Source organism: Notamacropus eugenii, chromosome 4 (assembly GCF_028372415.1).
Source record: "Notamacropus eugenii isolate mMacEug1 chromosome 4, mMacEug1.pri_v2, whole genome shotgun sequence".
NCBI lineage: Eukaryota > Metazoa > Chordata > Mammalia > Diprotodontia > Macropodidae > Notamacropus > Notamacropus eugenii.
The window spans coordinates 22,845,170-22,871,476 of NC_092875.1; the positions used below are offsets into that span (position 1 = coordinate 22,845,170).

At 47.6% G+C, this 26,307-nt stretch overlaps 1 protein-coding gene across 4 annotated transcripts in view; it reads right to left on the reverse strand.

Annotated features, from left to right (window-relative positions):
- ACACB (acetyl-CoA carboxylase beta) overlaps nt 1–26,307 on the reverse strand; it is a 110,389-nt gene that overhangs the window by 7,042 nt on the left and 77,040 nt on the right. For 3 of the 4 annotated variants that reach the window (XM_072600173.1, XM_072600174.1, XM_072600175.1), the window contains 19 exons: nt 25,774–25,911; nt 25,400–25,499; nt 25,033–25,140; nt 22,418–22,474; nt 22,198–22,239; nt 21,311–21,526; nt 19,893–20,048; nt 18,123–18,326; nt 17,243–17,398; nt 16,320–16,442; nt 15,959–16,228; nt 14,277–14,374; nt 13,165–13,285; nt 11,087–11,197; nt 9,909–10,052; nt 8,433–8,553; nt 6,559–6,655; nt 4,527–4,623; nt 884–1,019 (listed from right to left, as the gene is read on the reverse strand). In XM_072600173.1, the coding sequence (XP_072456274.1) occupies nt 884–1,019; nt 4,527–4,623; nt 6,559–6,655; nt 8,433–8,553; nt 9,909–10,052; nt 11,087–11,197; nt 13,165–13,285; nt 14,277–14,374; nt 15,959–16,228; nt 16,320–16,442; nt 17,243–17,398; nt 18,123–18,326; nt 19,893–20,048; nt 21,311–21,526; nt 22,198–22,239; nt 22,418–22,474; nt 25,033–25,140; nt 25,400–25,499; nt 25,774–25,911 (2,495 nt within the window). The other variant, XM_072600176.1, reaches the window with a different exon arrangement.

Below are 26,307 nucleotides of genomic sequence, written 5' to 3' on the forward strand. Positions count from 1 at the left end.
GAGTCTTGTGATACACAGATGCATAGCCAAGGGTTCCTCCATGATCATTCTCAGCTGCCTTGGAGGATCCTGAAAAGACCCTCTCCAGCTCTACCACTCTTTGCCACATTGGGCAGAGCCCAAGTCAGCCACTGAGAATAGGGAGGCTCCTGAGACTGAGAATTCTAAGAACTCAAGTTAGGAGCCTGGAGTCATCTCTCTGACCCTGGCCTCCTGTCCTGTAGCTCATTGGTGGCAAGTGTCCTCAGGGGCCTCCCTGGTATGATGAAGGCCATCTCAGTCTTGCCCGCATTATGGAGGACCAAATGACAGGACAGACAGGAATACCTCAGGAAATTATTCCTGGGCCAATGTTACCATCATCATCATCATCATCATCATCGTTCTCCTCCTCCCTTCTTAAAAGTTTCCGGAATGAGAACATTTGAATTAAATTAGAATGTAATGTAATTAGAAGGCAGCCCTAACCCTAAACTCTTTGAAGTCAGGGGTTGTTACATCCTTTGTACTTGTATCTCCAGCACCTGGCACACAGTAGGTACTTAATAAATACTTGTTGATTGATAAGAGTGGGACCCAAACCTCCCTGTAACCACAGTTCCCATTTACCTAATGCTTTGTAGTTATAAAACACAGACATTCTCTTATTTGATTCTCATGCAAACCTTGGGAGGCAGATCCAATAGGTACTATTATTCCCATTTTACAGATGGGAAAACCAAGGCTTGTAAAAATGAAGTGAGTTACCCAAAGTCCCACAGTTAATAAGGACTGAGCCTGGACTCCAGTGCAAGCTTTTTGTCCTCAGGACCTGGGTTTCATCTATTACCACAATGCCGTTTGCACCTTTGTCTAGACCTGCTCATTTTACTTTCCTCCTTACCTTTCATGCCCCCGGAGAATCCTCTCCAGTTGGCAAAGATCATCAGGGGCAATCTCTCCCGGTTGAAATCCTTGATGGCCTGGGCAGTTTTAAAGGCAGAGTCTGGAAACCACACCTGTCCTGCCTGCTGGATGATCTGTAAAACATGGAAAGGGGGCTTACTCCTGGATAAAAAAGGAAGTCAGGGGATGGAGGTTACTGAGGCCCTAGTGGCTTTGGAAATGGCTGAGACTGAGAATATAAGAACCTCCCCCTAAAAAACAACCCACATTTCTATCTGCAATGGCGAAGGCTGGGCACCATTCCCTACATTAGCCTCCTGGTTAGGGTCTCCTTGTCTGCAGAGTCTCCCATTTCTAAACCACCATCCATAGAACTGCCCAAGTGATTTCCATTAAGCACAGACTTGACTCTATCACCTCCTACTCAAGCTCCAGGGGTTCTCTATTTCCTCGAGGATTAAATATAAATGCCCCCCTTGGCTTTCAAAGCCCTTCCCAATCTGACTCCAGCTTTGTCAAACATGACCCCTCGTTTACACACTGTGGACAAACCAAACCGCCCTTCCCACCACCCCTGACAATGCCATGACTTTAATGTCCTCCCTTCTCATCTCTGCCTCTTAGAATCTGGTTTGGCTCACATAGCATCTTCTACTTCAAGCCCTTTCCAGGGCCTCCCCTCTCTAACTGCCTCGTATTTATTTTGTGTATACTCATAGATGTACACGCTGCCTCTCCTGATAGAAGGTAATCTCTCTGAGGACAAGGACTGGTTAGTTTCCACCCGGTGCTTGGCTTACAGTAAGTGCTTAATAAATGCTTATTACTCTGGCATTTAGTGCTTGTATTTGTACAGCTCTACTTTTCGGAGTGCTTTCACACATACTTCATCTAATCCTCTTGCAACTCTGAAATTGGTGCAATTATCACGAGTTATTTGTCCTAAATCACTGGGCGATGACTAGCCAGGTATGAGAAACCCAAGGGTTTTGGCTGCCTAGCCTAGCATTCTTTCCAACACACTATGCTGCCCCTCCCCCCAAACAGCAAGTGGAGAGTTTTGATGGGGAGTCGTGTCCCTATTAGCTCCTACCAGCATTCTAGGAATGGAGAAATGCCATCACCGTCACCATCGCTAACACCATCACCATCACCGTCATCAATATCACCATCATTATCACCAATACCATTATCACCATCATCACTATCATCACCACCATCATCAATATCCCCAACACCGCCATCATCATCATCATTAACTGACACCATCATCAATATCACCATCCTTATCACCAATACCATTATCACCATCATCACCATCACTAAAACCAATATCACCATTATCACCATCATCACCATCATCACCACCATCATCAATATCCCCAACACCGCCATCATCACCATTAACTGACACCATCATCAATATTGTCATGTTCCAAACATCATCATCACCCTCACCAGCAGCATCAGAAGCACAAAAATTGGATAGACCCAAATTTAGGAAGAAGGAACCAAGATGGGGTTGGTGAAAAGTCCATAGAGCCTCCGGAGGGTAACATCAAAGCCCTTGGTTTGGAGGATGGGTTTTTAAGTAAACACACTGGAAACTTCTTTTTTCCTTTGTTGCTTTGTTTTGCTTGACTACATCTAATACAATTTTATTTTCTTCCTTTCAATGAAGGAGTTGCCAAAATGGAAAGGGAAAGTGAGAAAAGAGAGTCATTGAAGCATTATAGGAAATGCAGATCAGCTAACCTGAACAGCACTGAAAATGACCCACAGAATTTATTATGTGTTTAAAAAGAAAAGCACATGCTTCATAATTCCGACTTATAATTTTTCATCTAATCCTCTCCTTCTCTTCTACTTTGTATGTGGAAATGCTCCTCTGATTTGGTGTCATATAAGGCCAGAATAAAAAACAAACCAAAACAAATGGCCCCTGCTGGCCAAAGTCACCTCTGTTCCACTGGGAGCCTCACCATGATGTACACATGGATGTGGCATTGGCTTATCCAACCTTCTCACGTCTCCCTCAGTATTGAACACAGAGCAACTGGACAACTTGTGCACAGTCTACAAGTTCTTAGGCTCGGAAGGCCAGGATGTGGTGAGGGAGGTCCAGGCTTGTCACCACGCCCTTGGGTGACGTTAATAAACAGGAGAACAAGCTGACTCAGGTGTGTATTTGCCCACATGGGCTCAATGGGAAAGCTCATCTCCCTATGCCAATATGATGAAAGCAGCCCGAGGGAAACAAGATTAACATATGAGCCCCTGGACCAAAATAAGACGCTCTCCTGGGTTCTCTCTGGTTTTCTCTCTAGATTGGCTTGCTTAGCAATCTCATCAGCTGCCATGGGTACAAAGATCATCTCAATGCAGACGGTTCCCATTTCTGGTCTCTGTTCTCATCACTAATTCCTACAGGATATTGTAAACTCAAGCTTACCATGTTCAAAACTGAGCTCATTGTCTTTCCTCCCAAAAGGTTCCCCCCTTCCTACTTTCTCTATGACTATAGAAGGCACCACCATCTTCTCAATCCCTCAGGCTCACAACCTAGAAGTCAGCCTGGATTCCTCACTCTCATCTGCCATATCCAAGATGGCACTACAACGTTTCGCGTAAGTGTTGTCTTCTTCTAGACCACACAGACAACACCCTAATTTTGGGCCTCTTGCCTGGATTACTGCAATAGCCTCTTAGTCTCTCTCTCCTCTAACCCACCGTATGCTTAGACACTAAAGTGATGTCTATAAAGTGTGAGCCTGACCAGACAGGATGGCGAAATAAATGGGACAGCAGATTTGAAGTCAGGAAGACCCAGGTTCCAATTCTGCCTCACACTGATTAAATGAGTGTCATTTACGAGTCACTTAAGCACTTGCCCAGCTTGTTTTCATCCATAAAACAATGACCTTGCCCCTATCATTTTCCAGTCTTCTCACACAGGACTAGTCTCTATACACCCTACTGTCGCACCATATTAGTCTATTTTCTGCTCTGTAGGAATAAACTTCATCTCCCATCACCATACCTTTGCCTGAAATACTGTCTCACTTTCCCTCTTTTTCTTGGAATCCCTTGGCTTCCCTAAAGACTTCCCTCAAGGGTCACCTGTTGTAAGAGGCCTTTCCCAGGACTAACTCGGCTCTTTCCCTCCAAGATTATCCAGGAGCTCCTTTGTACATGTCTGGTACAGACCTTCATGTATACATATCATTTCCCCCCTTCGAATGTAAGCTAGGCAGCAGTTGTCTTGTTTTTTGTCTCTGTACCCCCAGCAGTTAGCATAGTGCTTGGCACAGAGCAGGCACCTAACTGACTTGTCGGATTGATACTTTAAAAATCCAAGCAAGGCTGTTCATGGAAAGGTCTCCTGTTCCTTGGGGATCTGACGATGCCAGCAGCATCAGATACCTGGCTTTTGATAGACCCAAATTTAGGAAGAAGGAACCAAGATGGGGAAGGTGAAAAGTCAGTACAGCCTCTAGAGGGTAATGTCAAAGGCCTTGGTTTGGAGGATGGGTTTTGTAAGTAAAAGTATTAGAGACTGAAACGACTCTTGGACCCTTCCTCCCCATAACCTCCCCTTAGCTGACCCCTCCAGATCTTCCCCTCCTTCCTCCCACACTCACCTTGGCTTCAGAATCTAGGTTAGCAGGATCAGCAGGGACCACCATCTCAACAGTACGAGTCTCCACAGCTATCACTCCAAGAGGAATTCCCCCTAACCTGCAAAACATAAGGCTACAGAAGCCTGCTGGGACATGGTGGTGTGGGGCTTTCTCAGAGCTACCACGCTGGGAGATTCAGATTTAGAATCTCTCCCAGAAACCCAAGTGAAGGCCTGGACTCTACATCTACATACTAAGTACCTAGGGGCCCAAGGTCACCCCAGGGTGACACAGTGGTGTCAAGGAGACTGTGAGCTCTCCAAAGGCAGAGGCTAGGTCCTACCTACAATTTTCTTCCATAGTATCTGCACACAGTAGATATTTAATAAATGCCTACTGTATTAAATTCTATTTTAAGATTGGCCAATTACCTTATTTAAAGAAAAAATACCAATAATTTTAAGTAATAAGTTGTTCATAGGTGGGGATACCTATTCATCTATTTGATCCTATTTGGGATTAGGGGCAAGACAGGGGCTAACTCTTACTCCTCAACACATACTCTAAGATCCAGTGACACTGGCCTCCAGGCTGTTCCACAAACAAGACTCTCCCTCTCTCTCTCATCTCTGAGCATTTCTGTGACTGTCCGCTGTGCCTAGAACTCTCCCTCTCCTCATCTCCACCTCCAGGCTTTCCTGGCTCCCTTTAAGTCTTGACTAAAATTCCAAATTTTACAGGAAGCCTTCCCAAATCCTTAATTCTAGTGCCTTCTCCTCTTGAATATTCCCAATTGATTCTGTCTGTAACTCATCCAAACAATTTGCACATCCTGTGTACATGTTGCCTCCCTCACTGGACTGGGAGCTCCTTGAGGGCAGACCTCCTTTGCCTTTTTTTGTGTCACCAGTGCTTACATTTAATAGATGCTTCCTGACTGACTCTAGTAAGGCCGCTGACAAGAGCGTGCTCAGAAAAGGGTGACCAGGATAGTGGCTGAGAACAGTGGAGGGGTGAGCGGGCACTGGGTAGGGGGCAGACCTCAAGAAGAGCCCACAACAGAAGAGCTCCCTGACCTCATGAGTTCTCAAAGGGAGGCCAGGGAGCCTGAATGGTGGCTGCCATCTTCCTGGGATGTGGTGAAAAAGATGGCCAGACAATGTGGTGGGGTGAACCAGAGGAAAGCATAGGAGTCACATTCTAGGCTTCTAGGAAAAGTACCATGAGAACATTATTGGGAGAGTCATTCCAGGGTTTACTTTTTCTAACATGAAAGGGCCAGGGGAAAGACCATCCCCTGTCTGGGAAGACACAAGAATAAAGGCCGAGAGAAATTGCAGAACCAGAGAGCCTCCAAGGTGACTCTGTCCAAGATTCCCCTCTATAGCACTTCCAAGGAGTGCTGTCCAGCCTCTCCCTGGACACCCCCACTGATATCACTACCTCCTGAGCAAACTGTTCTGCTCTTGGACAGACTGGAATATCAGGAAGCTTTTTACTGAGTTGGAATTCACCTCTCTGTAACTTCTACTTGATTGGTGAGGGACTAACGGGAGTGCAAATTTATCTAAGCCCTGGCCAGCCTCGGCCCACCCTGGAGACCCTGACCCCTTCCATTCTGCCATCCTTCCCCACCCTTGCTTTTAGCAGAGTCACCAAATCAATACTGCCTCTGCTCCTGGACAGGGACAGGGAGAGCAGGCCCATAGCTTAGCTCACCATTCCTGGGACCCCCAAACCAAGCCTGCCTTCCCTAGTCACCAGTGCTGATAGCTGTTTCTGCCTATGAGAATGTAAGCGCATTGAAGGTAGGGACTTGTCCATATCTGTATCCCTGTGCCTGGCACATGGCAGATAACGAATTAATCAATGCTTTTTCATTCACTCATGCCTCTTTCCCTCTGGGTCATAGCTGAGGATGGGACATCCCTTCTAACACCTGAAGGTCATCCTCATCTCCCCAACCCTCCACTCCTGGCCTTCTCTTGGGGTCATTCCTTCAGCAAGGAGGGAAAGTGGTGAATAGAGTGGTATCCCATCTGTAGTCGGTTACCTTGCTCGGCCAGTCACTACAGTTTGGGCCCAGGGTTCCATGATCTCCTTGAAGCTGGTCTGGTCAAAGAACCCACTCTGCCAGGCTCCCTTCACAGCTGGAGAACAGAAGGGGAGAGGCATGTGCTATAGGGGCTGCTTCATCCAAGGTCGGAGAGAGTCAATGGACTGAGAAGACAAATCCTGACCTCCTCCAGAGAACTGGGACTGATTTTCAGGGTCACAAATCATTTCCCTCTCCCCTTCCCTCCCTAGTCCACCTTAAACTGTACAAGGTCACTGGGAGAACAAAAACATAGCTCAAAATTTGGAGATAACATCCCATTGACCATCACCGAAACTTAGCACCCTACCATCAGACTGAGATCATGGTACTGGCACCCTGAACTTGGAGTCAAAGGGCCTGGGACCCAATTGCAGCTCCAGAACTTATTAATTATAAGTCACTCCCCCTCTCTGGGATTCACTTCCCTTCTTTGTAAAATGAGGAGTTAAAAGATGGTCTAAGGCTGCTTCTGACCTTAAACACTGAGACCTTACAAGCTGCCCCTGGTGTGATTTCAGGATCACCAGAAAGATTCTCATGATGGGGATATTAATCCTTTTATCCTTTCATGAAGATAAGGCTGAAAATTAAAATACTCCCAAGGAAGGATTGCAATTCTACTCGGGCACAAGTATAGCATGGTGGGGAGAGAGATGTACTACAGGGAGATCCAAGTGACCAGGCCCTGAAGGTCACTCCCTCTCAGCCTGTTTCTTTGTCTGAGGAAGTGGAAGGGCTGGATGGAAAAACTTCCATGGCTCCTTCCCATGACCCTCTGACTGATAGGAACAGCTTCTCACTGAGGAAGGAAAAAAAAAATCAGGTGGTTTATAGGTGCCTGAAAGAGAGAGAGGAAGGATCACCATGTGAGAGGAAAGAATCATGCATGGAGAGGAGAGGCTGGAGTCCTCCCAGGGACAAAGACTGAGAAGAATCCCTAAGAGTGGTTTGCACAAATATAGCATATGATGGTTTCCAAAGCACTTTCCTCCCAATGATCCTCTGAGGCAGGTAAGTAAAGTACTATCAGGTGAGAGAACCAAAACCCAGAAGTCAAGGAACTTGTCCAAAGCCAAGAAGTGTGAGTCATAAGTGGAACCCTGGTCTCTTAACTCCTAGTCCAGAAATCTTCCCACCAAATTGGTGAACTTCACACAACGGACAATTCCCTCTACTACGTACACAGTCAAAGCTATAAACACAAGCAGGTGATTCCTTTCCCCAGGCAGAATCTAAAATATTAATCAGGTAATATTTGTATTTAAAATCTAGGGGAATGCTCTGCCCTGGCTTGGGTAACATGTTTGGAATATGAATGGTATTGAGATGCTTCCCGTGACACTCACATCTTCTGGGGAAGCAGCCCTCAGAATTGTGACCTCAGCAGCGTTTCCATCTGCCTCCTGCTCCCCTTCTGGGTGCCGGAATGCTCTCTCCGGAGATGGAGGAGGGAGAAAAAGGGGAGCTCCAATCTGACACACCAGGTTTATCATGGTCCAGCAATCCAATCAATGGACAAGACTGGGTGATGATGGCATACAACCACTTTAGGCAGATGATCCACTGCCTTCTGGGGCCAGAAGGTCTCTCAGTTAGTTTATCCCCAGAACCACATCCCACCCAAGTCCCACAAGAACTTTAAGAACATGGTAGTTATCACTATTCTCCGGCACTATCTTCAGTGGCTAGCTTCTGAAACTGCTCAGAATGCATATAGACACCCCCAACCAATGCTCTGCATGACCTTCAAAAGACTACTCTTGACCTCTTCTAAAGAGATCAGAAAAAGTCCATAAGACTGGAAGATGGATGAGGCAGTCGAGGCTTACTTGGATGAGGCCTTCCTGCTAGCATCCATCGGGGGTCGTAGGGGGCTTTGGAAGGAAGGAACTCAATTTCTCGGTCAATGGGGTCGGTGGGCGTGATGATGGGCACTGGGCTATGATTGTCCTATAAAAGAAAAGAAGGAAAATTCTCCAGTCTCATTCTGAGGCACAATCCTATGAAAAACCAAGGTAAAGAAATTATTTTTTCCTCCACAGCTCTACTCAAAACTAGAAGAGGTCAGGACCTTCTGTTATCTTTGGACACAGCCAATGTAAGAATCTGTTCTGTTTGTATGTTTGTTACGGGGATTTTGTTTTTCTTTTTCCAGTGCGGGGGTGGTGGTGGTGTAAAGAATTAGGGGGAGAAAAACAATTGATTCTTGGTCATTAAATGGTTAAAAAAAAATTCTAGTCCCAGCTCTGTCACCAATTTGCTCTGTGCCTTGTGAAATGAAAAGTCAAGTTTCTTATTGGGTCTCAGTTTTCAGACCTACAGAATGGTTGTACCTGATGGATCTAAGATCTGAGGGGAGACCCTTCCTCCAGCCCTAAGGGAACATAAGTTTGTACTACAGTTCCCAGACAGCACCGGCTATCAGCTATGAGAGGAAGGGATGCTTGAGGAGAAATGCTCACCTCCAGCCCTCTTCTACAGAAGATGCCTACCATGGGATCTCAAGATCCCATCCAGAGACATTGCTTTGAAAATTACATGAAATGCTTGGTAAAGGTTTATTGAACTGAATACCAGTATTTAGAAAGCAATGCCATGGCATTCTTTTGGGTGGTTCTATCTTATTTTAAAATTTAAATGGGCAGCTCTGCAGCACATTTTTGAGAGAACTGGACCTGAGTTCAAATAAAGCCTCAGATCCTTACTAGCTATGGAACCCTAGGCAAGTCACTTAATCCTTCATCGCTGCCTGTCTCAGTTTCTCCATCTGTAAAATGAGAATAATGATAGCACCTCACCTCTTAGGGCTGTTGAAAGGATCAAACGGGTTGATATTTATAAAGTGCTTTGCAAACCGTCAAGGGCTATATAATTGCTTGTATTATTTTATTTTTACTCTGAACTTAGCAAATACCCAATAAAATGAGCTTTTCCATATACACAACAGAACTGCATATGAAACAGCAAATTTCTATTACATACAGCCTTTTTTCTTTGCTCTCCCATTGTGAAACAATGAATATCAGCTAGACGAGACTGGGTAATTATTAGTATAAATGATGCCTACAAACGGGGCAGCCAGTGATGGCAGGAGTCAGGGGCGGTGGAAAAGAGAGATGGGACAAATTCATGATGATGATGACCTGGTCCCAAGAGCTCCACCCAACAGTAACTGGGCTGCTTAGCCTAAGAATAATTCATCACCACTGTGGGGACAGGGAGGGGAATGGAATTTGTACCAGATGGACACACTCGCTAGGGAAAAGGTGAGTGGGGCCTGGTAAGAGAACCTGCAGATACCATACCTTGGGCATATACGACAGCCACTCCAAGATGGTGTAAACTCCCTCGAAGTCATCTGGAACGGTGATGTGGGAAATGCCATTGAAATGCATGACCTGCACGCCACCCAACTGGTTATTTGAGGTATAAACTTCACGGCCGAGGACCTGGTTCAAAACCCAAAGTAAGCAAAGTCCCTGGAACAGCTTGTGCACCCAGTAGGCCTGCGTGCACTCACAGGGCTTGTCCTACTGGTTTCTGGCTCATTGTACTGGTCCAGACAGCTGACCACCAGTGGGGTCGTGGCTTCATTCAGCTCAGATATAGGACAATAGAGGTATAAGCAAGAGGGAGATTTAATGACCAAGAGCCAGAACTGTCTCAAATAGTGAATGAAATTGCCTAAGGTCAGAGACGACTAGAGAGAAGAAGCTGGGAAGGATGAAAGAACACCCAAATTACCCAGGACTTTCAATTCCCGCTTGTCCACGTCAATGGTGCATACAAGGGGGACCCAACAGGAATCTAAGTGGCTCAGTGCTGAGAGTGCTGGACCTGAGTTCGGCTCCTGCCATAGGATGCTATTATCATCCTTGGTCTCCAATTTAGTCATTCCTTTCATAGAATTGGGAGAGACCTCAGGGATCATCTTGTCTCATTTGTACCTGACCAAAAGAATACCCCTGACGAGGAGTTCCCAATGTGCTATGAAAGGACCAGAAATTCTCTGCTTCTGGCAGATGCCTGATTTTAAAGTGTTTCCTCCTTAACCAAGCCTATGACTACTTCCCACTGCCTTTATGGACCAAGTCCACACTCTTTCTTCTATAGAATGGCTCTCATTTTCTCCCCTGGCCCAGATCATCCCCTCCCCAGGCTTGAGCATCCTCACTGCCTTCAAACAGCCCCTGGGAGTATTTCCCCTCTAGTTCCCCTGCTCACCTGCATGAAACCTCCTGCCAGGATTTCCTGTCGAGATGCTAAATGGAATCATCTTGGTCAACCTACCTCCCAGAAGGAGGAGAGACCAGCACCAGCGAAAGGAAGAATTTAGGAGAGGAAAGGGCTTAGAGAAGGGTAAACTCTGAGGAATCCCCAAATCTCCACAATCAGGAAACAAGGAGCAGATAATGAATGGTGATGACCCTCCACCTTGGCTTCCCCACTCCTGTGTCCCCAGATGCCAATGAGCCGTGCTTACCTTATTCAATGCACTTGCTCCAGTCAGGATGATATGGGAATTCTCAACCTGTATCACTCGCTGGCCCAGCCGCACCAGGTAGGCGCCAATTCCAATAGCCCGGCAGGTCACCTACAGGAGGAGATGAGTCATTGGTCAGGGAGGAGAGAGAGGGATCAGGAAACATCTGCTCTGAAGAAGAACTCTAGACATCGTACACAGTGACAGCCACACTGTGCAATGACTAACTTCAACAGACTTGGCTCTTCTCAGCAATGCAAGGTTCTAAGGCAACTCATGATGGAAAATGCTACCCTTGTCCACAGGGAGAATTACAGAGTGTGAATGTTGATCGAAGCACACTCTTTGCTGCCTCTCTTTTTTATTTTGTTCTGTTTCTTCTTTCTCGGGGTTCATTCTGTTGGTTGTAATTCTTTCCAACATGACTAATGTGAAAATTTGTTTAATGTGAAAGTATATGTAGAGCCTATATTGGATGCACCCCATCTTGGGGAGAGGGGAGGGGAGGGACGAGAAGAAAATTTGGAACTCAAAAGCTTGTGGAACTGAATGTTGTAAAAAACAAGAAAAGAAGGAAGGAAGGAGGGGAGGGGAGGGGAAGGGGAGGAGAAGGGGAGGGGAAGGGGAGGGGAAGGGGAGGGGAGGGGAGGGAAGGGAAGTTGCACTTGACTTGGCCAGCATGCCTGGCATCCTTCGATATTTAAGGGTGTGGGATTCTGTCGGGATAGAGTAGCAGCCTCTCTAGGGCTTAGAGGGTGAACTCTCAGGGTTACTGTGGCCAAAACCCATCTGTGACTCACCCGGGGATGAGCCTTTACACACTCATCAAGGTGCTTTCTGTGGCTGCACACACCCCTAGGGACCAAGGGCAAAGCCTTCAGAGCTCAGGACTGGCTGAGCTCGGGCTCAGATAGGTGGCCTTTGAGAACCCAGGGGTGCTCTATGTTTCTTGGAGGGCTCTCATTGACTGATAAGACCATGAAAAAATAGCACCACAGCCCTGTCTGTCTGGGATGCTGTGAATTTTCTCAGTCCAGATAACGGGTGTCTATCTCTGCTGCTGCTGCTGCTGCTTCAGGAGATGGGCCAGGCTAGACTCCCACAATCTCTAGCACTATCTGAGGCATACTTGGGGCACAGAGGCCTCACCTTCACTTCTAAAAGGCCCCATTCCTGGCAGGTTCAACTAATCCTCTGGTCGTTTAATGCAACAGGGGTGGGGGAGCTGAGAGGGGGTTAGGGAGACAGAATCAACACTGGATTCTCTTGCTTTCGTTTCTACAAAATGTGAGCTCTGTTGCTCATGGACGATCTTGTCTTAACATGAGACCCACAGAGGGAATATGGCCTGGTGGAAAAAGCATCAGAGCCATGAGACCCAAGCTCTGAGCCTGCCACAGAGGATAAGTCATTGGCCACAGAGATTCAGTTTCCTCATCTGTAAAATGGAAGATCTACCTGGGAATGCTTTGTGTCAGAGAAATGGGAACTACTGCCTCTCTTGCTTGGGGACTCCAGCCTTCCAAAGAAGGTGGCCACATTATACATGGCCCTTGTGACTGGAGAAGGAAGATCCATGTAGGGATCAGGGCTCTGGGGACACATAATGTTTCAGTATGCTTTCTATAAAACGGAATATGGTGAATTTATTGATGACATAGAATATAGGAGTCTATGTTTCTCCCCCTACTACTTGGGTGGATTGGGGTGACAAGGAATATGTGGGGGTGGTGAGATCCCCAGTGTAGGGAAAAAGGCTTGGGATGGGGGCTTCCCAAGGGTGGGACTCCTCTCCTGTTTGGGGATGAAAGCTTTCTCCTTTACTCCTTGAAGGCCACAGAGATAAGGAGGTCAATTACCCTTAATAAAAGGATTTGTTCTGTGAAGTTTGGATTCAAAGGGCCTCACCTAAGGCCCTCGAGGGCCTTGAGATCACAGGTTTCCCACCTCTGCCTTAAGGCTTGAAGGGGCCATCATGATCTGAGGAGGCAGCCACACCATTATGGATCCCAGAAGGACAACTCAAACCACTGGGCCAGCCAGCCCCAGAGACAGCAACCCAAGAGAAGGACACTCACCATGCTCATAGTAATAATTTCCTCGTAAGCCAGAGATGACTCCCCGGCAATGGTGCCCGAACCCCTCAGATTCTCCACTCCGAGCCCGTCATCCTTCCCGATGATGTCAGTGATAACATACCTACATGGAGTAAAGAACCAATGGAGAAGAGCGGAGTCAGACTCGGGGTCAGGATCATGATGGGGGGCAGCAAGGAGACCATGACCTGGGAGCCAGGAGACCTGGGTCTGCTCCTGCTTCTGCCTCTTACTAATTATTACCTTGGGCACACCTCTGTAGGCACCGGGCTCCTCTGCCATACAATGGCAGGGTCTAGAGCTCTGCCTGTCTGCTCCAGTCTTCAATCCTGTGCTCTGATATTCCCTATGTCAAGACTCTGACAGTCTCCAAGTCTAGGATTCTCATAGACTTATGGAGCTCAAGAATTCTCTGCCCCATGGCAAGGGATGCCAAGAAAAGTTGGCAAATGTAAAATCTCAAGGTCTCATTTGGATCCCTGATTGTTTACAGAGACTTCCCTCGCACAGCTTGGGTTACAAAGTCCTTGAGGACAGGGGCTCACATCTGACTTCTCTGTCTACTTTGCACTGGCCATCCCTCATGCCTGGAATGTACCCCCTCCTCACTTCCGCTTCAGGGGCCCTCTCTTCCTGTAAAAGACAAGTCAATCGCCATCTACTACAGGAAGGTCTTTCTTTCAGCCCAGCCCCCCCACCATCCCCTACCACCAGCTATAAGTGCCTTTCCTCCCAAGCTACCTCATCACGAATCACTCTGTCCACCCTTCCATTTATTCACTTTATAATTATACAGTCTCCATTTGGACAGTTCCCTATCAGAACACAAACTTCTTGTCAGGAGGGAGGGACCATATCATTCTGTGTACCTGCATCCTCAGTGCCCAGCATACAGTAGGCCATGAATAAATACTTATGGATTGGTCTCTAAATCTGCCATCCCATCACAACTAGAGACATTCCTATCCTGGGTCAAACAAAACATGTGGTGGGCTCCACAAGACATTGTATCTGAGTCTATTAACTAGGGACTAGATGAGATAACCGTGACCCTGCTGGTGGAGAATAGGACAGCCACCATCAAAACTGCTCACCTGGATTCTCCTTCCTCTTCCACATGCATGCAATGGACCGAGTTCAGGGAGCTGATCTTGGTGTAGTCTTGGGGAGTCAGGTAAAGGTATTTAAATCCCTTCAAATTAAATGCATCACAGTTACCCCATGGATGATCTCAGCTCCACACATCCTCCCATCACTGTTGGTTCTAGAATGGAAACCCCTGAGAGGATGGGCAAGGGTTCCAATGATCTCTGGGATGCTCAGGAATAACACAACACCCTCACTCCATGACCAGCTGAAGGAGATCGAGCCTCACCCCTAAAAGTGGTGGCAGCAGCAGTCAGGCCTGGGATTCTACTGTCAGTGTACCATTGGATCTGGGATCCTCATCCCAGGTAATCCCACCCTCTCCAGGAATTCTTCCTTGATCCCTCTCAATTCTAGTGACTTGGTGATTGTCAACTGATCTTGTCTCTATGTCGTTTGTACAAAGTTATTTGCACATTGTCTCCCCAACCAGAGTGTGTGTTCCTCCAGGGTAGGCACAGGATTTTTGTCTTTCTTTATATTTCTATAGGACACTTAGTCTAGTGCTAGGAACACAGTAGGTGCTTAATAAATGTCTCATAATGGATTGACACCCCCCTATTAATGTGTGAGGCAAGCCTGGGTCCCTCGTTCTCCAATCCTTTCAAGTTGTGGGTGAAGGTACAATTGTCCTACCCCTCAGGGATCCACAGATGACAGCTATATTCGATCCCTGGACACCCCATGCCTAGTATACTCCCCCTCTCCCTGTACCTGAAGCTGGGTGGACTTATCTTGTCCCTGTTAATCTACAGACCAGTCCCCCAGCCTGAGGTTCAGATAGTTCTTTCCATCACCACCACATCCCTCAGCAACTCTGTGGTCTACCCCCAGTCTCCTTTAGCCTCTGACCCTTCTGGCAGTTGGACTACAGCTACTTTCTCCCCAAGGGAGAAAGGCCCTCTCAGGAACTCCTCCAGAGCTACTTTAGGCATCTCCAGGGAGGTCCCCAAGCTGGGATTTAGATGGATGATGCCCTGGCATGAGAGCTCTTGAAGCTGATACTCGGTAACCCTCATTGAGGTCAGGCCAGGCAAGACACCTCCCAGGGACTTCCCAACATGAGAGTCTGGATCTTCCCTCCATAGAGTAGATTGCAGCCCAAAGAGTTTTAAAAGGTCAAAGTCAAAGAATTCTGCTTTGTTTTTAAGAGACCTGAATTTCTCCTGTGTTACCCTAAGGAGGCAGGTTATATAATACCTGAGATGAGCAGCAAATCACTGAGACAGGAGTCTCAGGGCACTAAGTCCCTAGTTCAAGCTCATCATCCTCCGATACACAGGAACCTCTGAGAGGAAGGACCCCAAGTCATGCCTAAGAGGGTACCAAGGGGTGATCCCCATTTGGTTCTTTGGAGGCCAGCAAGCAGCACCTCGTCCCTTGTTCTAATGGTCATATTTAACATAGAGGCAATGGACTAAATCAGAGAACCACTGACTTTTTGAGTTAGAAGAGACCAAGAGATTGTTCTGCCCAGTCCTTGAATGGAGGAGAGGGAGGTGAAGGTGCCACAGCCACCAGCCAATCTCCCTTCTAGCTTCCCTGACCTTGCCCACTCTCAGGAGCAGTCCCAATCCAACATCCCACTGCTTTTCTGGGTCCCTCTCCTGCCAGAGACATGGTAACGCACCTTGCAGGGGTCTGTGGGATCAAGCCAGGCCACGTGAAACATGTGCCGGATCTCCTCAGCCAGGCCTATGCGGGCCCCACTGTTGGCAGAGAGGTAAATCTTGGGGATGCCCTCCGCCCGAGCCAGCTGGGACACACGTAGGAACAGGAGGTCTTCATCTTGGCCAAAGGAGCCAATTCGGAAAGTGATGTCATTGCCAACGACAATGATGTACCGGCCTTTGGGATACTCTGGAGTTTTGAGCAGCATTTTGAAAGCCACCATGCCCACCTATGAGAGGAGAGAGGACAGAGGGCTGACAGGGATCGTTGACCAAGACCACGGCACAGCCCTGTGCCCACCTGGGGTGGTTGCCATTTACCTCATTCCCTCCGGGAAGCCTGTTCATCTCCACCAGCTGCCCCTGAGAGTCCAGTACGAGCTCGGTACAAGTCAAGACATCCTTGGGGTGCTTTTCTGAGGGGCCCCACAGCTTATAGAGAGCCTGTGGAGATAACAAACGGATCATTAGGATGAGTCTTGAGCCACCCGTCCCAGGACAGCTCTCCTGGCCGCGAGGCCCCAGCGCAGGACACACTCATCAATGCTATATCCCACTGCAGGGAGAGGCTTGTTTTCATATAATCTCTGTACCTCTGGGGTATGGGAGCATTGGTGGTGAAGTCTGCAAGGGTGACACGTACAGCCCATGCATTCACCCATTAACACCGAGACTCCTCATAAGGAGGAGACGTTTCATTCTAGCATCCCCTGAACTTGGCAGTGCCTGGAACACAGTACATGATTGACCAACTGATTAAGTCTTTCCACTGGACTAGAATCAATTGCTATGTTTTATATAATTAAAAATTCAAATAGTACAAATTCAAATACATGGAACTACTTTACAGAATTCACTGTCTGCCCATGGTGGGTCCTAGCTGAAAGCTCCCTGAGGACAGGGATGATTTCATATTTGACTTCCATACCCCCAGTGCCTAGTGCACAGTAGGACATATAATGAGCACCAATGGAACACAATGGCGACATTTTAATGAAAGTCAAATGGTACATATGGTTATATATGGAAAAATTTCAAGAACGTAATTGTATACACACACACACACACACACACACACAGACATATGAGACACCACAAAATGACTTCTTGAATTCCATAGAGACCCCTCCCACACTAAGTGCCCTTAAAGGACGCAGTGTTTTTTTAGCCTTTAGCCTTTGAAGATCCATCAATCTGTTTGGATCACAGAGAAGGCAGCCTGAAATCCAAGGGCTGGGACTTGCCTGTTTGAACATCTCTGGAAAGTCATAGATGTAGGTGGTTCCTAGAGACTGGGCCTGGAATCTCTTGGCCTGGAGTAGGTCTTTGGTCACATAGGGAGTGTTGATCAGCATCCCATGCTGGGCACCTTGTTTGTTCCCAAAGGAATGAAACATGATCTAGGAAGGAAGAACAGAAGCTGACCCAGGGCTGTCTTCCTCCATCCTCTCTAGGATGCTATCTCGGAGGAAGGAAACTTGAGGATACTGGACAGGGGGCTGGAGGGAGGACCTGGGGCAGCCCCTGTTCTCCTTTCCCTCCTCTCCCTCCTTATTCCAGCAGCAGAAAATAGAATCACATCTTCAAAATGACCAGTCCCCCGGAAAGTGTGGTCCCCTTCACAGAAAGTTCTTTTATGGGCATTTCAGGTCTGTCCTGCTTGCACTATAACTTCCTCCTTGGCTAACATGGCCAAAGAATAATTCCTACAACACCATCCCTGGCCCTAGCCTTGCTCACTTAGGCCCCAGTTACCTGTGAACAAGTTTTTCCCCCTACTGAACAAGAAATTTCTTTCCCCTGGTATATCCAGGGCCTTGTACTGAGCCCTGTATCCAGAAGGCGATTAATAAATGTCTGTTGAATGTTATTAATGCTCTCTTCCTATGATCCTCTACATCCTAGTGAGCTCCCTTAGTCAAGGGTGATTTTGGCCCAGCAACACCTGGCATACACCAGGTGCTTAATACTTGTGGATTGACTTGGTTCCCAGAGCCACACCCTCTTCCTGTCACTTCTAAGGTCCCAAAGCTCAATCCTCAGTTTATCCAGATGCTATCCCCAAACTCTCAGAGTGAAGACTGAAAGGTCAGAAGAAAAGCTCTGAGCCTGACTGTTCCTTACGTTTCCACTCCTGGGATCTGTCACTTCTTTGTAAAGGCTGATGTCCAGGTAGTAGCCAGACTCGTTGGTCAGGAAGAGGCGAATGGGGATGGCAGTGCCAGTTGGGGTCATGCGGATGTTGATCTTGACCTCGGCCTGCAGGACACGGAGCTTCCAAAGCCGGCTCCCGTATCTCATCACCATGGATCGAACAGATTCCTCGATCTTTTGATAACAGGAGACACACACATGTGTACATGTACATGCAAATGCACACGCACATACACACACACACATATGAGTCTGGATCCCATCAGGTACTTCTAGATCTGGGGACCCTGCAAGCAATTAGTTCTGTGAGGGACCTTGGGAGAAAGGGGGGATGATTAAGTGCTTCAGTTTCAATGTGTCTTAACACCCCAGGAATGAACAGGATACAAAAGCAGTGAGATACTTCACTTTACACTAGGGGAAGGAGGATCCCCCTCTAAGGACATGAGTGATCTCTTAAGGAACAGTCCATCCAATCACCAGAAACTACTCCACAACAGAAAAGGATCCTGTGGCCTGAGTGAGTCACCTGAACTGCTGCACAGTGTTCTCATAAGCAAAGGATACCTGTGTCATCTACCTGCCTTGTGGGGTTGTCATAGGATTAAACTGAGGTATAGTAATCCCTCTCTCTGTCTGCCACAGAGCTGACCTGGACTCTGCCCTGGCCAAGGGCTGATGACCTTTGGTAATGCAAGGCATCTTACTTGGGTCTCCCACTGCCCAAGGAGGGAAGCTCCACCCATCAAACCTATTTCTGTCTTCATTTTACAGAGGAGGAACCTGGGACGCAGAGAAATTAGATCACAGAACTGGTGAGCACCAGGGGCAAGGTTAGAATCCGGGGCTCTGTGGAGTGCCCATGCAGGATGCTTTCCACTCTACCTGGGCAGACCAACCACAGACCTATTGCATATCTGCTTCTCTATCCCAGGCAGGCAAAACTTAGCCAAGCAATAGTGACCAATGCTCCCAAGGTATTCCCACACTGGGCCCACCCAGAATCCACTGAAAATGGCCAGAAAGCAGCAAGCCCCAGCCACTACCACCACAGCACCCCTTCCCCTAGCAATCCTTTTTCTTTCTATGAGCAAAAAGACCCTCACATCTTATACTGTGCCTTGAATCCCCCCAGCAGTGTCATCTGGCCTAGTGGAGTACTCCGAGGACCTTTAGGCCATGGCATATGCCCCACTGACAGACCCTTAGTCCATCTAAGACAGATGGGCTGCGGGGAAGTGCTTCCCTCAATACAGGCTGAGGGCAAGAGCTATCTCAAGGTTTATTTGCAACAGTGCTTGGCCTTAGATGATATATACTAAATATTAAAAATTAATTTTTCATTCATTCACCTATGCTTTCACTACTGTACCAATTAGATCAACAAGGAGCTTAGTTCTTACACCAAACTACATTGTCCAATTACATGCAATCACTCTTTTCTAAGAAAACTGAGGTGATCTGGAAGTCATGCCAGTCTAGTGGACAAGATGGCGGATTGGATTGGGCCCATGTAGTCTAGAGGAGGCTGATACATTCTTCTTATCACATGGAGTAAGTCTCATTAGCTGCCTGTTCAAAGCTCTCCATGAACTCCTCCTTGTCCCTCCTAAGGCTACTGAAGGGTGCAGGGATATAGAAATGTGGGTGGCTTTTCTGATAGTGATGATCAGGTCATATTCCTACAAAGCCCCTTCCCTAAACGTTCCCCACTGCAGAGACTGAAACCAAGGAGCAAACCTTGGAAGGGTCCATGATGACCGTGGGGACAAAGTTGAGGAAGATGTGGTTGCAGTCAGTGCGGACGCTGGTGTTGTTAAAGGCCACCTCCAGCTCGTCCATGGCCTCCAAGAGCAGCCGCTCCCCCTCGTTCTGCAGGTACTCAAAGGAGGCCTCCTGTCATCAAAGGAGGATAAGAGATGGCAATCAGATCTGATGCAAGAACAAGCCAGTTCTGATCCAGGTACCAAGGAAGAAACCTCCCTGCCCTTCTAATAGGGAGGTGGTAGACTCAGGGTATGGAACGTCGCATGCATCAGATATTGCTGCTGTATAGGGAAGGTGCTCTGGGGTGAAAGTGTGGGGTCCAGAAGTAATCATGCTACAACAAACGACAAGGCTCAAGTGTCTCCTCCCTTTTTTTAAGAGTCCAGGAATCCTCCCAGGACTCCAACTTAGAAAGACAGTGGAGGTAATAGATAAAGCTGTGCTTGACTTGGCAGTCAGGAGAAACCTGGGCTTCCATCCCGCCACAGAGCAGGAGAGTCGGGAGGTCAAAGGCAAATCCCTTCAGCTTTCTGAGCTTGCCTCACAGAGCCCGCTAAGAGAGCCGCAAACTTCAAAATGCCACAGAGCCGGCAGTTCTTATTATTATATACTGTATTATGCTGTCATGTCGTGCCACGTTACATTGAGTTGCTATACTATTATTGCATATTATGTTGTGTTATACTATACCACTAAATTATATTACATATCAAGCTATGTTATGTTATATCGTGTTATGTTACACTATTATTATATTATATTATGTTACATTGTATTCTGTTATACGATATACAAAGTATATGATACAACTTGTACTTATGTCATATCGGATTACATTATGTTGTTATACTATTATTGTGTTGTGTTATGTTACATTATTATTATATTACATTATACTGTATGTGTTATGTTATATTGTATAATATTATGTTATATCGCATTGTGCTATGTTACTTATACTTGTATTATATTCTGTTATAATGATCAGTTTCCCTCTGTGCAACTTTGGATGAGGTGCTCAGTCTCTGGACAAGAGTTTCTGCACCTCCAACGTTGAAACAGCCTAAACGACTAATGTGGAGAAGATTTTTAAAACAAGAATTAATAACGAGGAGATGAATGGCTAACATATACCTAGAGCTTTAAAGTTTGCTGAGTCTTTGATAAAAGCGATCTCTTTTGACCTTAACAGCTGCCAGACACTGTTTCTTCCCATTCTGCATATGAGGAAAGTGAGGCTTGGAGATGTCACGCAGCTAATATGTGTCTGAGGGAGGATCTGACAACTCCCAGTCCCGTGTTGCCTCTGGGACTCAATGGTCCCTGAGGTCCTGCCCAGGCTGAGAAGGGGGTTCTGGCATTGGCCATGGCCTCTCCCCAGGCTCCGGTACCTTGGTGATGAGGTCTGAGTGCCTGATGATGGCACGGATGAAGAACCGGTAGTCGGTCACTTCGGTGCCTTCCTTCACTCGGGCAGCCCCCAGGTAAAGGTGCATCTTGTGGTTCTCACAGGGCATGGCCTTCAGCTCAAAGTTCCGCATGCGATTCAGCTCCAGTTGGAAGGCCAGGGCAGGCTCCAAATGGCGGTAAATTCTGTCTTCAGCAAACTGAAGACAAACCAGCAAAAATGAGTGCAAAAATCTCTCTGCTCCTTCATGCGCTGAGAAGGACCAATAAATGGGGTGGGATGTAGCCTTAGGGCCCCTAGGGTGAAGAAATAAGGTGGGGGGCCGGGGAAGGCAGTAGGAACACACTCTCCGCTATGCAGTACTCAATGGGACTTTAACACAGAATGGGGACAAAGTGTTATGGGAGACAGAATAGCTCATTTCTGATCCCAAAGGATGATTCAGCAAAGGCAGCTAGGTTATAACCCCACAGGATAGGGTTTCAAATGATGGTGACGGAAGAAAGGGCACTCAGGGAATAGGAAACAGCATGGGAAAAGGCAAGAAGATGGGAAAGTGTTGGACACATTCAAGGGATAGCACCTTGGATTAGTAGTCAGGAGACCTGGGTTTTAATCTCAGTGGTGCTACCAGCTACCTGTGTGATCTTGGGTAGGTCCATTCCCCTCTCTGGGCCTCAGTTTGCTCATCTGTAATACTGGGGGCCTAGAATAGATGACCCTATGTGCCCTTCCTGTTGTGACCCTAAGAATTTTGGATGACTCTATGAACATTAGCCCCATGTGGATGGAGGGTAGGTTGGAGAGAGACCATGTGAGCACAACATTCTAGCATCAGGACAGACAGACTACGGGGACATTTGGCCATACCTCATCTCTTGCTCTGAATGTAAAAAACTTAGGAAATTCTCTCTGACAAAAAGAAAATCACATAAAAGAAAAAAAATCAATCCACAAACCAGGCCAACAGCACCACTGCGCAAATTTACATAGGTCCCAGACTTCTTTCCCCCCAAAACTGATCCCTCAGCAACCCAACAGGTGGGACAATTTCCAAACCACTGAAATGAGTCCAGACACACCCACTCACCTCTTGTGCAATGAGAAAGGTGATCCTCCGGAGGCCATATTCCACAAGGACATGTTTCTAGATTCAAAGAAGATGATAAATGAGTGTCATTGTCTATATGGGACATCCCCATCATGGGGCCATTTGGGAATGAGAGGTTGAGTGATCCTGCTGTCAACAGGGTATGGGCTTTGTAGGGTATAGAGCCCAGCATAGGATGACCAAGGGCAAAATGGAGAGGAGGCTGCTGTAGGGAGTATGTTGGGCTGGGGCAGTTAGTCTAACTTTCCACTGGCCACCTTTGCTCAGTCCAACATAAAAGCTGCCCCCATCTATCCCCTCTGGGGCAGACTATCTGGCAGTGCCAGGACTTCCGTGGGCAAAAATCCCTGGGGCCCATCTGGCCTGACCAGACCTGAACAAGAGTCCTCTTGACAAAATCCCCAACAAGGGGCCATCCAGCCTCAGTTGGGACCTCCCAGGACGAGGAACCTGCTACCTCTCCATGACAGGTCTTCCCCCTCTTCATGTTAAATGTCCCTAAGTCCTTCAACCGGCCCCCAGACCTTTATGCTGTATCCACGATTTTTATATTGTTTTGCACTTTTACTATGTCCAGCTAGACTGTAAGCAGCATGAAGGCAGGAGCCGTAGCTTAATTATCTTTGCACCTCACAGACTGGTACACAGTATAAGGCAAGCTCTGAGATTCCTGAAAACTCTGCTAGATGAAGTAGGACCTCCTTCCTGGGCTTCTTCCCAGGTAAGCACAGGGCTCTGGGCTAGGTCTGGGTGGTGGAGGGGAGAAGGGACAAAGGAGGAAGCTGTAGAATGGGCCAAGACTTCATCTTGATCACCAGGAGGGCCCCATGTTTGATACTGGAGAAGATGTCCATCCACACAGGGCACTACAGGACAAGGCAGTAACTGCCAAGAGCCCTGTGGAGGGGGAGGAGCATAGGGAAGCCATATCTGGGGAGGGGGGAAGATGTTCAGAGTTGGGTCCCCATCCAGCCAAGTGGGCCTCTTTACCCCTCCTAACCTCCCCCAATCCCATCTCTGAGAGGTACTTCCCACCTCGTGGCTTCCCAGCCCTACCAGATGAAACCCCAGGCCTCGACTCTGCCCTTCATTCCTCCCGGCTCCCAGCCAGAAGTGATCCAGCAAACTCTCCCAGCACCTGTTTCACAAATCTCTGACTTCGTATGACAGTCACAGCTCACATCTACACCAAACAACCCTGGGAGAGAGGCAGGGCCAGTCTGGTTCCTAAGTCTACCCTATAGAGGGGGAAGCTGAGGTTCGAGGAACTGACTTGCCCATGGTCACCCAGAGGACCCTGTCTGATTTGGATCAGAAACCAGGTCTGGCCAAGCTGCCTCAAGAATCCACATTTGTGCTGACCCAGCAATACTACTTCTAGGACTGTATCCCAAAGAGATCATAAAAATGGGGAAAGGACCCACATGTACAAACATTTTTATAGCAGTTCTTTTTGTGGTGGCCAAGAATTGGAAACTGAGGTGATGCTCATCAATGCAGGAATGGCCAAACAAGTTGTGGAATATGAATGTAATGGAATACCATTGTGCTATAAGAAATGATGAACAGGTGGACTTCAGAAAAACCTGGAAAGATTTATATAAACTGATGCTGAGTGCAGTGAGCAGAACCAGAGAACACTGTACACAGTAACAGCCACATTGCACAATAACTGACTTTGATAGACTTATCTCTTCTTAGCAATGCAAGGATCTAAAACAATTCCCAGGGACTCATGATGGAAAATGTCATCCACATTCAAAGAAAGACCTATGCAATCTGAATGCAGAGTGGAGCTACTATTTGCTCTCCTTTTCTTTTGTTGTCTGGTTTTGTTTCCCCTTTCCCCCATTGGTTCTAATTCTTCTTTACATCATGACTAATGTGAAAATATATTTAATATGAATGTATAAGTGGAACTTATATTAGATTGCACGCTGTCTTGGGGAGGGGAAGGAGGAGGAGAAAATTTTCTTATGGAACTGAATGTTGAGAACTAAAAATAAATAATTTTTTTAAAAAAAGAATTCTCATTTGCGGACATGTCTCTCCCACAACTTCTCCCCCAACTGTATAAACTACGCCTTAAGACACAGGACGAACTCCACAAATGTGGTCTGTGGGAATAAAAGTGGACAGTGCCTTCTGTATACATGTAGACTCATCTTGCTTACGGAGGCAGAAATGGGCAAGAGCCCTGGTTTCCCTGCTCTCCCCACCCGGGGCAATGGGTGACGGATGCTCTGTGAATCTCAATGTGCTGCAGATATGGGAGCTGTGGGAGGAGAAGGAGACACACACACCCAGAGGCCCCAGCCCCCAAGTCTCCTACCTGGGGGCCTAGACGCAGGCAACCTGAGCTCTCATCTGTAACAGGGAGGAAGATGCCTCTAGAGGCTAGTTCACAGGGGTGCGTGGGAAGTTCTGGGCAGACCTAAGTCAGTGTAATCATGATCCCTGACCAGCACCAACCTGGAGCTTTGCCCTCAGCCCCTCCCCTGCATCACAATGTTAAACCTATGGAGGAAGAAGCCGGGCCACCTCAGAGCATCCCCCTCTCATCCTGCAGGACCCGGGTAGAACATAGTCAATACCTTGGACTGCACAAAAGTCCGGAAGATGGGCACCAGCTCCTCATCCTCCAAGTGGTCAGCATATTGGATGGCAACATTCAAAATGTGGATGGGCTCCTCCTTGAGACACTGGAAGTTCAGATGAGAGGGAGAGTGAGAGAGAGTAAGGAGGAATGAAAGGGAGAGATGGAAGCACAGACTGAGACACAGAGTCAGAGAGAGGAGAGACAGAGAGACAGACAGAGAGAGACAGAGACAGAGAGAGGGAGAGATAGAAAGACACAGAGAGATAGAGAAACAGAGACAGAGATAGAGAGGGAAGGTCAGCTGCTCCCACACACTCAGGCAGGGTCTTCCTGGCAGAATCATGGTCTGGCAGCCCACTCACCTTGCAGTCTTCCTCAGAATACAGCATAGACCGAGCCTCACTGAAGAGGGGGCTCTCCTTGGCCAGGTTTGCGAAGCAGGAAATGACTTCATCAAAGTTTCTAGTGGGGTTCAAACAGCCAGGGAGGAAGGGTCAGGGACTTCCCAGCCTGACCTGGAGGGGACAAGCTGCTGTGTGGGCCACTGGGCATAAGGCACCAGGTTTAGTTCCTGGTGTGTGTGTGTGTGTGTGTGTGTGTGTGTGTGTGTGTGTGTGTGTGTGTGTGTATGTGTGTGTGTGTGTGAGTGTTTGGGCAAGTCGTGGCCCCAAGCTCCTCAGCTCCAAGCTCATTTTCCTACGCCCAAGGTTCTATGGGAAGATGCTACATTTGGTACCTGACAAAGTCCTCAAATCTGTGAAAGGCGACCATAGCCCCCATCCTCTGGCAGAGAGGGGAGAAGCCACTGTCCATGAACAGCTCGGTGCTGTGCCGCAGCAAGTCAGGGTTGATAACGCTGACAGGAAGGGCCATTCTGTGGAGAAGACCAAGAGGCAGTGGTCACTGCAGGGCCCCAGAGGCCCTGGGGAAACTCAGGGTGGTCATCAAAGCCACAGGCCTCTACCACCAAGGAATCAATCCATTTGGAGAACCCTTCTCTGAGTGCCGCCCTGGCTACAACCACCCTGAGAGAGACACAGCAGTGAATAAGATATCATTGAATCCTCTTGATCATCCTGGGAGGTAGGTGCTATTCTTATCCCCTTTTTACAGATGAGGAAACTGAGGCAGACAGAGGTGAAGTGATTTGCTCAGAGTTATATATCTAGTTGTCCAAGGTTGGATTTGAACCCGGATCTTCTTGACTCCTAAGTTCTATCCACAATGCCACCTAGCTAGGACAAAATATTTGTCAAGTTGGGTCAACTTC